The sequence below is a fragment of the Carettochelys insculpta genome, chromosome 3, assembly GCF_033958435.1.
Source record: "Carettochelys insculpta isolate YL-2023 chromosome 3, ASM3395843v1, whole genome shotgun sequence".
Lineage (NCBI taxonomy): Eukaryota > Metazoa > Chordata > Testudines > Carettochelyidae > Carettochelys > Carettochelys insculpta.
The window spans coordinates 3,628,642-3,642,842 of record NC_134139.1 but is presented as its reverse complement, the minus strand read 5'-3'; the positions used below and the strand labels follow the sequence as shown (position 1 = coordinate 3,642,842).

The 14,201-nt window shown below is 49.4% G+C and overlaps 1 protein-coding gene across 2 annotated transcripts in view; it reads right to left on the bottom strand.

Annotated features, from left to right (window-relative positions):
* Positions 1-701: 701 nt before the first annotated feature.
* RRP36 (ribosomal RNA processing 36) overlaps positions 702-14,201 on the bottom strand; it is a 32,990-nt gene continuing 19,490 nt past the window's right edge. Inside the window, exons 4-9 of one of the 2 annotated variants that reach the window (XM_074989250.1) lie at positions 10,809-10,875; positions 6,756-6,860; positions 6,558-6,632; positions 6,295-6,412; positions 5,242-5,388; positions 702-4,791 (exon numbers count right to left, since the gene is read on the bottom strand). In XM_074989250.1, the coding sequence (XP_074845351.1) occupies positions 5,249-5,388; positions 6,295-6,412; positions 6,558-6,632; positions 6,756-6,860; positions 10,809-10,875 (505 nt within the window). In that variant the 3' untranslated portion in view covers positions 702-4,791; positions 5,242-5,248. Of the gene's footprint in view, positions 5,389-6,294; positions 6,413-6,557; positions 6,633-6,755; positions 6,861-10,808; positions 10,876-14,201 lie in introns of both variants that reach the window. The other variant, XM_074989249.1, reaches the window with a different exon arrangement.

Here is a 14,201-nt window from a genome sequence, read left to right as displayed (position 1 = left end):
AGGCTGGGCCTAGCTCTGCGTTCCCTGCCATGTTGGGGGAGTCCGACTCCCATCCACAGGGATCCCCTGGCAGCCTGGCCTCCGCAGTCCCACCTCCAGCTGGACTCAGAACCAGGGGCTCTGCAGCAGGGCTGTTCCTGCAGCTCCACCGAAGGGTGCTGGGGGTGAGTGTCCCCTGGGACTGGGCCCCGTCCATGCAGCTGGGGAGCTACCTGCAGAATTCCCAGTTACTGCTGACTGCTGAACAGAGCCCACTTTGTCCCACGCAGGCCCGCCAGGAAGCAGGGACGACAGGGGCAGTGGCACCGGGAGCTGGAGCTCCAGGTCCCTTTGAACCGCCATGCAGCGCTGCTGCACCACTCTGCAGCTCTGAGGGAGGCGAGGGGAGCCCAGCGCCAGGGCTGAGTCCCCTGTTCGTGCCTTTGGCTCTGCCCTTTCCGAGGGGCCTGCAGTGTCTGCCAGCCCCGCTGGTCCCAGGCACAGCCCCAGATGCCTCCTGGTGCAGTCAGGGCAGGAAGGCTGCAGGGAAGAGAACAGCACAAGCTGCAATGCTGCAGTCCAGTCCTTGAGCCAACTGGGCTCTAAGCAGGGGCTGGGGATGCTGGCAGAGAACGGGCTCGGTCTGGCCATGGCACGGGGGGGTGGCAGGGAAGGGTTGCTATAGCGAGGCAGCTGGTTATGGCGGGGTTGGTGTGGGGGGCAGCTGGCTGTGGGGGCAGGAAAGCTGGCGAGTGCTGGCTATGGGCAGGGATGGCATGTGGGGTGCTGGCTATTCAGTCTAAAGCCTGAAGGGATCATTCATTGGGACCATCTCCTCCGACCTCCTGGATAGCACAGGCCAGAGATCCACCCTGAAAAGAGCCTGGAAGGGAGCTGCTGGAGAGCCAGCCAGTCTGCATGTGACTATGGTTGGTGATGGGGACGCCACAGAGCCCTGGGGCCATTGTTCCAAAGCCCCATCAGCCCCGCCCGCTGAAGAGGGCACGTGTCTGGCTTCCGTGTCCTTCCACACAGCGATTGCTTTGCTGGCTCGCCGAGCCCCTCATGAAATACTTGCTCCTTGCGGAGGTCCTTCCAGATGACCAACACCTCACCCTTGGCCAGTCGGTCGGTACACAAAGCATTGGCGCTCCAGGGGTCTGTCAGGGCCGTGCACCTGTGTCTATCCTTTCTGCCTGCCTTAAGCCTCTCTGACCCGGCCCCGGGCTATCGCCCTCTGGCACAAAGCGTGGGCACCCGCACTGGGCACAGAGATCCAGGAGCAGTGGCACCAGCCCCAGACATGAAGGTAAATAACCCGTCTGGCCCCTCCACCCCCCAAGCTTCACCATGATTGTTGTGTCACTTGTGAGCCTCAGGGGAGGTGATTTCATATTGTCTTCCAGGTCCTTGCCAAAGATGTTAACTAGCCCTAGGGCCAGGCACCGGCCCCTGCAGGACCACCCTCCCCCCCATCCTGGGAAACTCACCTGCCCCATGAGAATTCCTCCATGACAGTGACATGTCCCTTAACCAGTTAATCCTCGCGGTGTGTGACTGTCACAGTGCGCACACCTCACAGCTGGTGTGCCTGCTTGCGGCTCAGTGGGGGATTCTCTCATGCTGCTTGGTTAGCACTCCCCGGGGAGGTGGGCTATTTACTCCAAGAGCTGCTTGCTGCTTCTGGGGCCTCTGTCCAACTTCCCCCTTACCTCCTCAGCACCTCGAGGTTTACCCCCTCTGGTGGGGCATTCCCCCCACTAGCGCCAGAGAGGTTAATACAGGCAAGAGGCCAGTTAGCCAAAGGCTGCACCTAGAGGGGAGTTAGGACATGAGGCTGAATTAGGGGTGATGCGCATCTAGGCCGACATGGGGGTAGTGGTGAAAGGAAGGGTCTGTAAAGCAGGCAGTTGGGAGCGGGGGCTGCAGTGTGGACACCCCAAATAGGCGCTTTGATATGAAGGCGGGGAGCAGGAGCCACTCCCTGGAGTTTGGGGAGCAGTCCCTGGAAGGAGCAGTAAGGGCTGGGAGAGGAAAGCCCTGACCTGCTGGGGTGAGGGTCCCTGGAGCTACAGCCAGCAACAATAGCTGCCTTCAATTCCCGCTTTAGCCAGGCTGGTTTTTAACAAGCACAACCCTCTGTATCAGCTGCAGGGTCACTGGGCATGGGAGGAGGAGGTCTTAATGAACTCCCAATTAATATTCACATCTGTCTGAGCAACTGCTTCCTCCCTGTTGGTCTGGCTCCTAAGGGTTTCCAGCTTCGTGAACCTGGCCCTATTAAAGCATCAGGTGTAAAACCCTATGAACAGCCACACTGGGTCAGCCCAATGGTCCTGTCTTCCATCTGGGACAAGAGAGAATGAACAACCCTGGTAAATAAGTGAGCCATCCTGTTGGCCACCCCTAGCTTCTGACAGTTGGAGGCTTATGGACACCCATAGCATGGGCCTGCAGCCCTGACTGCTTGGCTAAGAGCTGTTGATGGCCCTATCCTTTGGTTACAGCCCTGGTCTGGGCTGTATTCTGCTTGTGCATTATAAAAGTGGTCAGGTCATGAGCACATGTAGGTAAGTTCCCATTCAGTTTTTTGGTGGCCAGTCCTGCCTCCTCTGCCCACAGGCAGGCCAATGCAGAACTCCACGTGTGGCCTGCACCACTCTGAATTAGGAAATGGTCATTGGCAGTGTGTAGAAATGCGAAGCTGTTTGAGTAGGAGACCCTGAGCCTGTCACTCCAGCAGAAGCCCCCTTGTCACATGGCTCTTTCCCCAGCCACACATTAGGCAGAGATGGGTGAGGTGCTCGTCAGCTTGCTCCCTAATGTGATTTGGTGGGCGGTGGCAGACACCAGCTAATGCCCCACTGGGCACTTTATCTGGGAGACTTTCCATAAGCATCCAAGGTCATTTTCTCCTGCATGATGAGTGATGGGGGCGATGTAAAGCCATTTCTGGCAGAGTGCCACTCCTCCCTTTCGCCCACTCAGTCCTCATTAAATAGACCATAACCATTCCTTTTAACAGGCGTGTGGTGTGATGCATCCCCCCAGCTTTGCTTAATGACAGCTAGATTGAGTTTATGCTCATAAATGAGCAATTCCAGTTCCCCACTTGTTACCCTGGTTACTAGTATGAGTGTCAGCAATTAAATAAGTGAATCATACATGGACATACACATCTCATAGAGCTAGAAGGGGACCTGGGGAGGGCATTGAGTCCAGTTGTCTTAGACCAGGCAGGACCAAGCACCATCCCTGACAGATTTTTTTGTTTAATCTATTTGCCCCAGGCCCCTAAAATGGCCCCTTTGAGGGCTGAACTCTCACCCCAGGGCTTAGCAGGCCAATACTCAAACCACTGAGCTATCCCTCCCTCTGCCCCTTGGTTTCTTGATTAATACCATTCTCAACATCTTGATTTTGTGCTAACTCAGGCCTCAGATCTCACAGTGTTTTGCCCCCGTGTCTAACCCCTCCTGACTACTCTGTCCAACTTGTGCCCCAGGGACTTAGGCCTCTTCTACTGGGGTGGTGACTGCAGCCTCCGTATGTCTGTGTGCAATCCCCACTGCAGCTGCAGGGAGGTAGACCACGATGATACAATGATGGCTTTAACCAGTACTCTGAAACTGAGAAATTTGTTTAAACTAGAACACTGCCTCCTGTCCAGGCTAGACCACCCAAGCCTGATTTTACTGCCACTTCTTCAGGCATGAGCCTAGGCTAACACCAGCTTGGAGAAAGCCAGCAATAGAATCCAGCTCCACCCACACCCCAACACGTTGCCACACAGAGTGGACCACATCCCTGTGCTTGGCAACGCAGTTGGTGCGAGAGGACTGCTCCATCCCCTCGCTATGTACCCAATGCTGAGCGGTAGCTGGCCTGGCCACGCAACCAACCACCTCTGCTGGAATTTGTGTAGTAAAACCCTGCAGCTAAAGAAGGGATGGTGCTACACTGAAGGAAAAGGCTCAAGTTCTACCCAGGACACTGAGGTTGGGCCTGTCACTTACAGCGAGCCCTTAGAAGTGGCAGCTATTCTGCAATGTAGACATTTCACTAACACTAGCAAAGCACAGAAAGCTGGAGGGGTTCTGAGGACAGCTGAAAGCTGCTACAGAATCTCCACCACCCTGCACCTGAGTGCTGTGGAATGCAGGGGGAGTTTGTATGGCCTGGGTTTTGCAGCAAACAGCCACACAGGGTCAAATCAAAGGTTCATCCAGTCCAGTATTCTGTCCCTGGCTGTGAGCCAGGGTAAATGCTGCTGAGAGAATGAACTGAACTGGGCAATTATCACCTGGTTCATCTCCTTGGCATCCAGTCACAGCTCCTTGCAGTCAGAGATTTAAGGACACCGAGAACATGGGGCTGTGTAACGACCCTCTTGGCTAAATCACTGATGGGCCTATCCACACCCACTTCTCTAATCCTGTTTGCAAACCCAGGAATACTTTTGGTCTCCACAACATCTGGCACCGAGCTCCACAGGTTGACTGTGCACTGGGCAAAGTACTTCCTTAGCTTTGTGCGCAACTTGCTGCCTATGAATTTCATTAGGTGACCCCAGGCTGGTGTGTTGGGTAACAGAGTAAACGACCCTTCTTTATTCACCTCTTCCATTCCATTCATGATTCTGTATGCTTGCTGTGGGGTGAGACTGTCCTTGCAATTACACCATGACCCAGTTGATTTTTTCCAGCCTGTAATAAAAGTTTCCTGTGGATTTCAGACTTACCCTTCCCCGCTACATTAAGAGCATGCATCAGTGGTACAGAAGTCAACTGTAGGCACAGGAAAGACCACCAGCTGTAGGGTGCATAAGTAAGGCAGGATCACTTGAGTGCAATCAGCATGACTGTTCATTCTGGCTTTTCCCTCCTGTGCTTGCAATGCCCTCTCTAGTTCTACAAATTTTGTCTGCAAAGTGGAGGCATGCTTGTCTGAAGGACAGAGCTCCCTAGAGTTGTCTCCCCTTGCTGTAGGGACACAGGGTTATAGATAAGGTTTGACTTATGGAAGATTCACAGTGGCCTTGTGCAGGCCTGGGTCAGAACTTTCATCTGCGCAGACGGACTCTGATGGATGGACACAATCCTTCATTCTGACACTCATGGGCAACGATGTGGGACAGACCTGAGGCAGTCAGGAGTGGAACTGCTGGCTGTGGCCACAGTCCAAAGCAAAACCTGGCATCAGAAGTGACTAAAATCCCACCATCAGATATCCGCCACTCAAAAAGCTGCCAGCTGCACCCACCCAGCAGTCACACGCGCTTGCGGAAGGGCACTCTGCGCTTGTCCTTAATGGCGTTCCTCTTCCTCTTCTTGCTTAGGAAACTCTCCAGCTTCCCGCTCCCCTTCAGGGCTTTGTACTTCTCTGCCAGCTCCAATTTCCACTTCTCAGCTGTGGAATGCCAAAAGGTAGAGGGAGGTTTGTACTCTAAACCAGCACAACCCTTCAGAACTGCTCCTGCTCTGCCCGACCCACCTGCAGCCCACTCTCTAACCCTGGCCAATACCTTCCTTTCTGCTACTTCCCTTGTGACAACATGCTCCTTCCAGACAGCCCATGAGCCGCTTGCCCCTTCATCTCTCGACAACAGTGCTGGACACATGCAGAATCCAAAGGCCACCACCCTCCTCCCACCCCTACTGTTCCTAGTAACACTACAATTCTGCCCAGAGGCCTCAGCTGACACCAGGGGCCGACTGTGCCAGGCACTATACAAACGAAATAAGGGACAGCCCTGCCCCAAAGTGCTCACCTTCTCAACAGAAGGCTACCAGCCCTGAGGTACAGGTGCAGAACTGAGGCACAGTAAGATGAAAAGAGCAGGGCATGAGTGAAAGAGCAGGGAGCTGAGCCAGATCTTCTAAATCCCAGCCAAGTGCCTCACCTATGGGCTCTGCCTTCCTCTCTCACCCCTCAGGTGTGGGGACTCTGAGGAACAGTTCCAAAAGTATCGTATGCGCCGGGAACTGCCCTAACTGCCCGAGTCACTTTGGAAGGGTTTTACCCACTCCCCCATCTTATGTGCTTAGCACACAAGGGTGCTGGGAAGACCAATGCTTGTTCTACTCTTCTCAAATGGCCCCTCGTGGCACCGCTGACAGGTCTGCTCCATCTATGCCAGGAGGTAAAGTATTCCCCACCCCCAGCCTCAGGGGTATTGTATGACTGCTATTTGTCAAATGAGTTCTTCCAATCCGCTCCTTAGTACTCCAGGTACAGGGACCGTACGTTAACGTCAAACTATCAGCACCACCTTCACTTCCTGGTGGAAGCAGAGCTGGAGCTTCCTCGGCTTACATTTCTTTAGGTAGAAGGGCTTCCTTCCCAGCTGGGCCTGCTCCCTCCGCTCCCTCTTCAAAGCCAGCTCCTGCTCTCTGCGCCTCTGCCGTTCCTTCTGAGCCTCCTCCTGCTGAGTCTGGGGAGCAACCACAAGCATGTCACAGACTGTCAGGGCAGACAACTTCTCTGTTTCACGCTGGAGCCTTGTGTGCTTGCCAGACTCTCCTTTCTCTCCCCCATGGAGCCGTGAGCTGAAGGTGGTACCTAAGACACTCACTCACCATGCGCTTTAAGAGCTGCTGAAGTTTCTCCTGCTCTTCCACATTCTTAGTTTTCTTCAGCTGCTTCTGCACAATCTATGAGAGAGAGCAATGCCCTGTGAGTCCCACTGCATGGCCCCAACTCCTCCGAGGGTGCTGCAGAAAATGCCCCACTGGAGCAGACTTCTGCCCCAACACAAGCAAAAGACATAGTGTCACCTCTTTCTCCCTCTTCTTGAGTGTGCCCAGGAAACTGTACGTCTTCTCAAACACGTCTGGGTTATACTCCCCGGACAGGTCATCAAAGCGAGGGTCTCTCAGCACCTGCACAGAATGGGAACATTAGAACCAAGAGCAGAAGTAAACACTTAAATACAGTTTGCTTCCCCACCCTGACTCAGCCTAAACCTTGCATCAAATCTCTTGCATCAACAGCTTGTGCTATAGGTTCTTGAACGTTTTCATCAATGACAGGGAAAACAAATATCAGTGACAAAGTTTGCAGATACAAAAATTGGGGAAGAGGTAAGTAATGAAAGCAGCAGGTCACTGTCACTAAGCAATCTGGATCACTTTATAAGCTGGGAGGAAGCAAACCATTTGTATTTTAATATGGCCAAATGTAGTAGTCCATCCTGGCACAAAGACTGCAGGCCATACCTACAGGACAGGGGACCTCTGAAGCTGTGACTCTGAAAAAGTGAGTTGTGAGGCAGACAGAAAAACAATCAGCTGCAGCAAACACAATCCTAGGATGAATCAGGCGAGGCATTTCCCATACAGACAGATACATCTCAATGCCATAATACAAGGCACTGATCAGATCTAATTTGGAATTATGGTCACCCATGTTCAAGAAAGGGGAATTCAAAGTGTAACAGGTGTGGAAAAGAACTATTAACCTGACTGGTAATGAAGGGCCTGTCTTGAGAAAGGAGACCAGGCTCAGAAGGGCTAGGACCACGCCCCATAAATATATCAGGGATGATGAAAACCCATTTAAGCTAGAAGACAATACTGGCACAAACACAAAACGGGGATAAACTAGCCTTGAATAAGTTCAGGCTGGAAATTAGAAGATTTCTAACCATTGGAGGAGAGAGGTCCTGGATTGCTAAACAACTTAGATTTAAGACAGCCAAACAAGTTTAGGAGTGTGACTATGAGGGGGCTGCTGTGCTTGATGATGGGGGGGAAGGCTCAGTAGCCTGGGGGTCCCATCTCACTTTCCTAAAATCCCACATATCAGGGCTTCTGCTGGTCCCCTGCATGAGGCAAGTCAAGATGTGTCTCACTGCACGCTTGTTTCGCTCTTCTTGGCTTCTTCCACTGCAGCTTCAGAGAAGGGATGCTGGATGCAATGGGCTGGTGCTCTTAGGCGGCTCCAAGCAGTCTCGCTCAGGTGCTTGGCTGGGTGGTTCTTGCTCACATCCTCGGGGTCTAACCGGTTGCCATACACGTAGGTCATGAAGGAATTTTCCACCAGCACACAGCAACTGTGACCTCCAGGGGTTTTCGCTTCCTTTGCTGCACAGGGTGCGGGTCATCTGCCTGAACCTTACTTACTCTACTTCTCACCATTGTAGAGACATCTCAGTCCCTCTTGGTCTCTGCCCATTCCATGTAATAGTCTAGTCTCCTGCAGCCTATAACGCTTTGGTCTAATTTCAGTTGTTGGGTGTAGTGTAGATCGGGGTGTGCAAAGTGGGAAGCATGAAACTTTTTAAGGGTGGTGGAATGTGAACAGCGTCCCTGCCATGATCTCCTCTACCCTGGCCCCTGTGGCCTTCCCTCCACTCCCCATTCCCAACCAGCTCAGCCTTTCCACAGGCAGCTGAGCTCCCTCCAGCTGAATTTCTGTGACCCCTTAATTGTCTTGCAACCTGCTCAGCACTCTGTGCACATTCCTTGCATCTTTGTGCACAGAGCCAGGCCAGTGGGCAGAGGCGAGAGAGCTGAAGAAACAAGGGTACCTTGCAAATGGCACTCCAAACATTCACTCCAGCTGCTGCAGCCAGAAATGTGGCGAGGGATTTTTCTGGTGCCTAAAGAGCAGTCCAAGAAACGTGGTTCCCTGCTATACTTTCATGGGTTAGCAGTGGCTGTCATCAGGCAGGTATACGGATTCCCCTTACCCCAACCTCTTGGGCACAGCTGTTCCAAGGGAAGAACAACTCAGCTGGAAGTAAAGTCTTCCTGAAAGTAAGAGCTAACCTTGTGCTGGGGGGAGAGGGTACTAACCTTGGGAGGGGAGTTTCTGGTGAATTCACCTGCTGTAATATTTATGGGGGTGGGTGGAGAGCGAACTAAAGAAAGGATTTTGTTCTCTCTCAAAATCTGGAGTTGTTTAAAGCATTTAAGAGGCTATTGCTTCTCTGGGTGCTGCTGTATGAGGCGAACATTGCTGTTCATTTCACTGGAACTCATCTTTTGAGGCAGGACTGCATCTGCAAGGCCTGGCAGGACCAGGCTTTGAACTTGTAATGACTTTTACTGTCAGTTTCAGAACGCAGGATTTTGTTGGCAATCTCTACTTAGCATTTAAGTTTCACAGCCAACAAGCCAGATAGCGAATTTCAAAATGCCAATTTATTAGACATCCCACTTCCAAACAGCAGACAAAAAGCTTGAATTCTTTTTCTTGTGGTTCTAACAGCATGACCCAACATATACAATTGATTAGTAACCATAACAACGGCCTATCATTTATTCCACAGCATACAGGGGCTCTCTCTTTTTTAGTTTGTTATTTACAAAGCACAACCCTGAAGAATCTACTTAGGAGATAAGTGGCACTGGTATAATCAAATTATTTCTGAAAAAGAGCAGGCTAGAGAAGTGCACACACACTTACTTTCTTACACATGCCAGAAGGGATTTTTTTTTTTTCATACAAGCATAACCAAAATTTTTGGCGGCTTGGATTACATTGGACGGGTCGGGTGAGTGGGTGTGTCCCCACTCAGTGCGCACCTAGTAACTGCAGGGATGAAAAGTGGGGCCTGACATAAAAAGTCTGATCATCCCTGAAGCAGACTGTGATACACAGGAGGTTGGATGAGATGATGTGGTGATTTCCTCTGGCCGAGAATCCTGAGCTCTCAGTCTGATGCTGTGGCCAAAGGGGCTAATGGAATCCTGGGATGTATAAAGAAGGGAACCTGGAGCTGGAGCAGAGAGGTGATTTTACCTCTGTGTTTGGCACTGGTGTCAGCATTGCTAGGACCCCAGGCCCAGTTCCGCTGCCCACAGGTCAGGAAGAACATTGATAAATTGGAAAGGGGCCCGAGAAGAGCCCCAAGACTGATGAAAGGATTAGAAACCTGTATTCTAGTGATAGGCTCCAGGAGCCCAATCTGTTCAGTACAACAAAGCAAATGGTTCTTGTGGCTCTTCCTTAACCCTTCTCTAATGTATCAACATCTTTATTGAATTATGGGCACCAGAACTGGTCACAGCACTCCTGCAGCAGTCACACCAGTGCCAAACTCTCCTTCCACTTACCATTCCCATTTATGGACCCTCTTGGCCATTGCATCCCTGGGAGTTCATGTTTAGTTGATCACCCACCATGATCCCCACGTTGTTTTCAGAGTCACAGCTGCCCAAGATACAGGATGGGGGCCTTTACATATGGCCTACATTCTGTGTTCCTTGCTCCATACATTCACCATATTAAAACACATATTGTTCACTTGATACCAAAGACTACCAAGTGATCCTGATTGGTCTGAATTGGCGACCTGTCCTCTTCATTATTCACAACTCTCCCAATTTTGGTGTAACCTGCAAACTTCATCAGCAATGTGCTCATCCCATCTTCCAGATCATTCAGCAAGACTTTAAATAGCACAGGGCCAAGAACCAAATATACATGGGACCCATTTAGGGAAATGGCTGATGATTCCCTGCTGCCCATTTATCATGGGACTGGTCACTTAGGTTGTGTTAGATTCTCTATCACTGGCATTTTTAAAATTTAAAAAACTCCTTCAGGGCAAGCCTAAGGCCTTTCCATTTGTAAATCAAGGACTAGCCAGAACAGCACATTTCCTCCATAGATCCACTTGCAGCACCAAAGTCTGGTACTTACAAGGGGATGCGCCTCATAACCTCCTCGACTGCCTCAGAAGTCTGAAGGTCCATGCCCTTCCGACCATTTGCCATCTGGGTCACTGCCCTTTTATGGTGTCTCAGCCACACACACGTTGTGTGTTCCTCATCAGCTCCCCCCAAAAATGAACCAACTACTAAGCTGGGAAAATTACTCACTGTCTTTTTAACGGAGACCACTTGTCGCAGAAAGGGGACCCGTTTCTTGGCAGAAATCTCCAGTGGCCTGAGAAAAAACCAGAACACAAAATGTTAGAGAAATGAGGAGACCAGACTGGGCAGACAGACTCTGTCAGCACAGAGAAAGTCCACTGCTTCTCCAGTCACCCAGCTCAATCAAAGAAAAACTGGGTGGGCTGGTCTATGCAGTTCTCTCACACATGTACATCCTGAGACCATCTATCCACTGGGCCAGCGCAGGAGAATTCCCAACAGTGTATTTCCCAGGCCTTTGTCCAATCTACTTTTAAAATATTTCAGAAGTAGTGGTGTTTCTACAGCTCCCTCAGGAACAATGAGGAATATTTTATTGCTCAACCACCTGACAGTCTCCTTTGCTTAATTTCGTCCCATTATACCTAGTTAAATATGGCCCTGGTATATCACATTAAGTAATTCCTCTCCCTCCTTCATGTTCTCAGTCATCAAACAACCACCCTCTGTTCCTGGCCCAATACTATTCAGTATCTATCAATGAAGAGGATGACAAAAGTCACTGCTCGTAAAGTCTGCAGATAACAGAACGCTGGTGGAATGGTAAATCACAGACAGGTCAGCTCTACCAAGCTATCTGGATTGCTTAGGCAGCTGGCCTCACAGGGCATGCCTTCAGAAGACAGACAAATGCAATGCCACATCTAATGAACCATGAGCGAAGGTCATACTTATAGGTGTGTGTCTTGGAAAGAGACTCTGAAAAGGATCTATGGGCCATGGTGGAAACAAACTGAACATGAATCCCCATTGCAATGCTGCAGTTAAAAAGCACACTCACAACCCTTGGATGGAAAGCAGGGAGTGCTTGTATTACCACTGGCGAGAATATGACTGGTTACGGTGTCCAGTTCTGGAGTCCACATCTTAAAAGGATGCTAATAAATCAGAGAAGGTTCAGGGGAAAAAGCCACAAGGATATGCTGAAGTTACAGTTAGGCACTAAAGGAGCTCACTCTATTTAAATTAGGGGATTTGATCACAATCTACAAGAGCCTAGGTGGAAAGAAGATTTGATAGTATAGGGCTTTTTAACTTAGCAGACAAAAGCAAAACCTGATCCAATGTCTGGAAATTGAAGCTAACTAAATCAAGACTGGAAATGAGATGCACTTTAACAGCAAGGGTAAGCCACCACTAGAACTTACCAAGTAATGTGCTAGAATCTTCATCACTTGATGTCTCTAAAACAGGACTGAACGTCTTTCTAAAACAAAATGCTCTAGGCTCAGCCACAAATTATGGATTTGATGCAGGAATTATTGTGTGAGGTTCTTTGGCCTGGGCTATACATATCAGACTACATGATCATAAATGGTCCCTTTTTCTCTTGTCACTTACAGAAGTAAGTATAGACTTAGGGATCCCATGCCCACTTAGCTATAAACTGACTGCATGCAGTTATTACAACCTTTGTTAGTAATTGTATTCCTCCAGACCTTTACCCATTTCTATTCCTTTTCTTTAAATTCACATTTTTCTGGTAATAAAACAACTAGAACTGAATTAGGTTTTCTAAGTCCCACCAGAATTGTGCAGACAGGACCACCGCCTCCCACCCAGTATAAATGGATTGAAAAAAGAATTAGTTAAGTTTATGGAGGATAGCTCCACCAAGAGCTTTTAGCAGAAATGGTCAGAGACGCAAACCCATACTCTGGGTACCAAAAAATCTCCGACAGCTAGGAACTGGGACAGGAAAAGGGATGGCTCACACAATAAATAGCCTTATTCTATTCATTTCCCCTGAAACATCTGGAATCAGTCACTGTCAGAACACAGGATATCATTCTTATATCTTCCCGGCAACTTGCATTTGTGTATGTAATCTGAAAACACATTGGCTAATTTTGCTGCCTTATGTTAAAGCACCACTTCTCATTGGCCAGCCACAATTAACTCCCAACACATTTTTACCATTACCACTAACTGTGGATTTTAGATTATTTTCTCCAAAATCAAACACAGATCACTTTTGCGCCAGGTCACTTCTGTTCTCACTGGCATTTGAGGTTCCTCCCAATTCAGTATCAACAAGTAACATGAGAGCTGTTTAGTCTCTTTGAAGATATTTATAAATCTAGACATAGCCCAGTCCTGGCAGCTTCTGTTACTAGAGACGTGTCATACACTGCAATGCATTATTATCCTTTGAAAAATATCTCAACAAGAGTAAACAGCCTGTGCATGCCACAGTAAGGTCAGGTTTTGAGATCCTGCATCAAATGGTTCCTGAAATCCAAACATGGCATCAACCTTCCACAGTGCAACTAACAAGCTATTTTAGTTTTTGCTTGGCAGCTGCTCAGACAGTACTTTTCCCAAAAGCAGAGGCTAGGATTTGAAGCTATTCACAAGATAAGAAGATGCAAATAATGGGGAATGCATGAAAGAAAGAGTAGCAGTCACTGCAGCCTCAGCTACGAGGCCTTATAGGCAGATGAGAGGACAGAGTGAAAAGAATGTCCCTGCTGGAAAGAAAGGAGGACGCCATTCATCTGGCATTGACTGAATTCAGATGTTTCCTAGCCAGAGACAATACAAGAGGAAGTCCCCAAGCACAGTCCTATGACAGCACCCTGCTAGGAGCACCAGCAATATCCCCACACCCAGCAGCTGGACTCCTCACCAGGGTATTGCTCCAGCAGCTCTCTGGGATGCCCTCACTCTACTCCCCTCTCTCTACAAGGTTTTCAAGCCAGAGCAGTGCATTTCCCTGTATTTTCACAATAGGTGATTTGGCAGGAGTGCCCTTTGAACAAATGCACAGCACTTCATTCCACAGTGCTGCATGGCAATTAACAGAACTCTGATGGATCTCCCTGGCAGACCTTTCAGGAAGGCTCATTTCAAAATGCAAATACACAAAAGGACTCTGTCAGCCTGGGGCCTTTTGTATGATGCGTTCCTCAAAAGGCTTTGGAGCATCAGCAATAAGTAGAGATAAACACCTTGTAATAGCAAAAACACAGATATTTTCACTTAGGGGCTTTACTGGATTGTCTATAAAACTTCAAGATCTTCAGGCAGGTGGCAGAACAGAAGCAGAAAATATTTTCACCATCCTTGCAAGAGCGAAGAGAGGTTTTCATTTCAACTGAGGTTTAGAACTAGATGAAGGAATGTGGACGAAATGGAGCAGGGAGGCAGTCTCTTTGAATCACCTTGGATATGACACTTCTATGGACTGAAAACTGGCTTCAGGAGCACAAATAAAGTATGATGATACACAGCAATGTATAAAGCTGTGGGGAGATGCCTGGCGAGGGACTGTAGCAATCTGTGCTAGGTTTGATCTTATTTCACCTCTATCAATCTTCACATCAACGACAGCGTCAA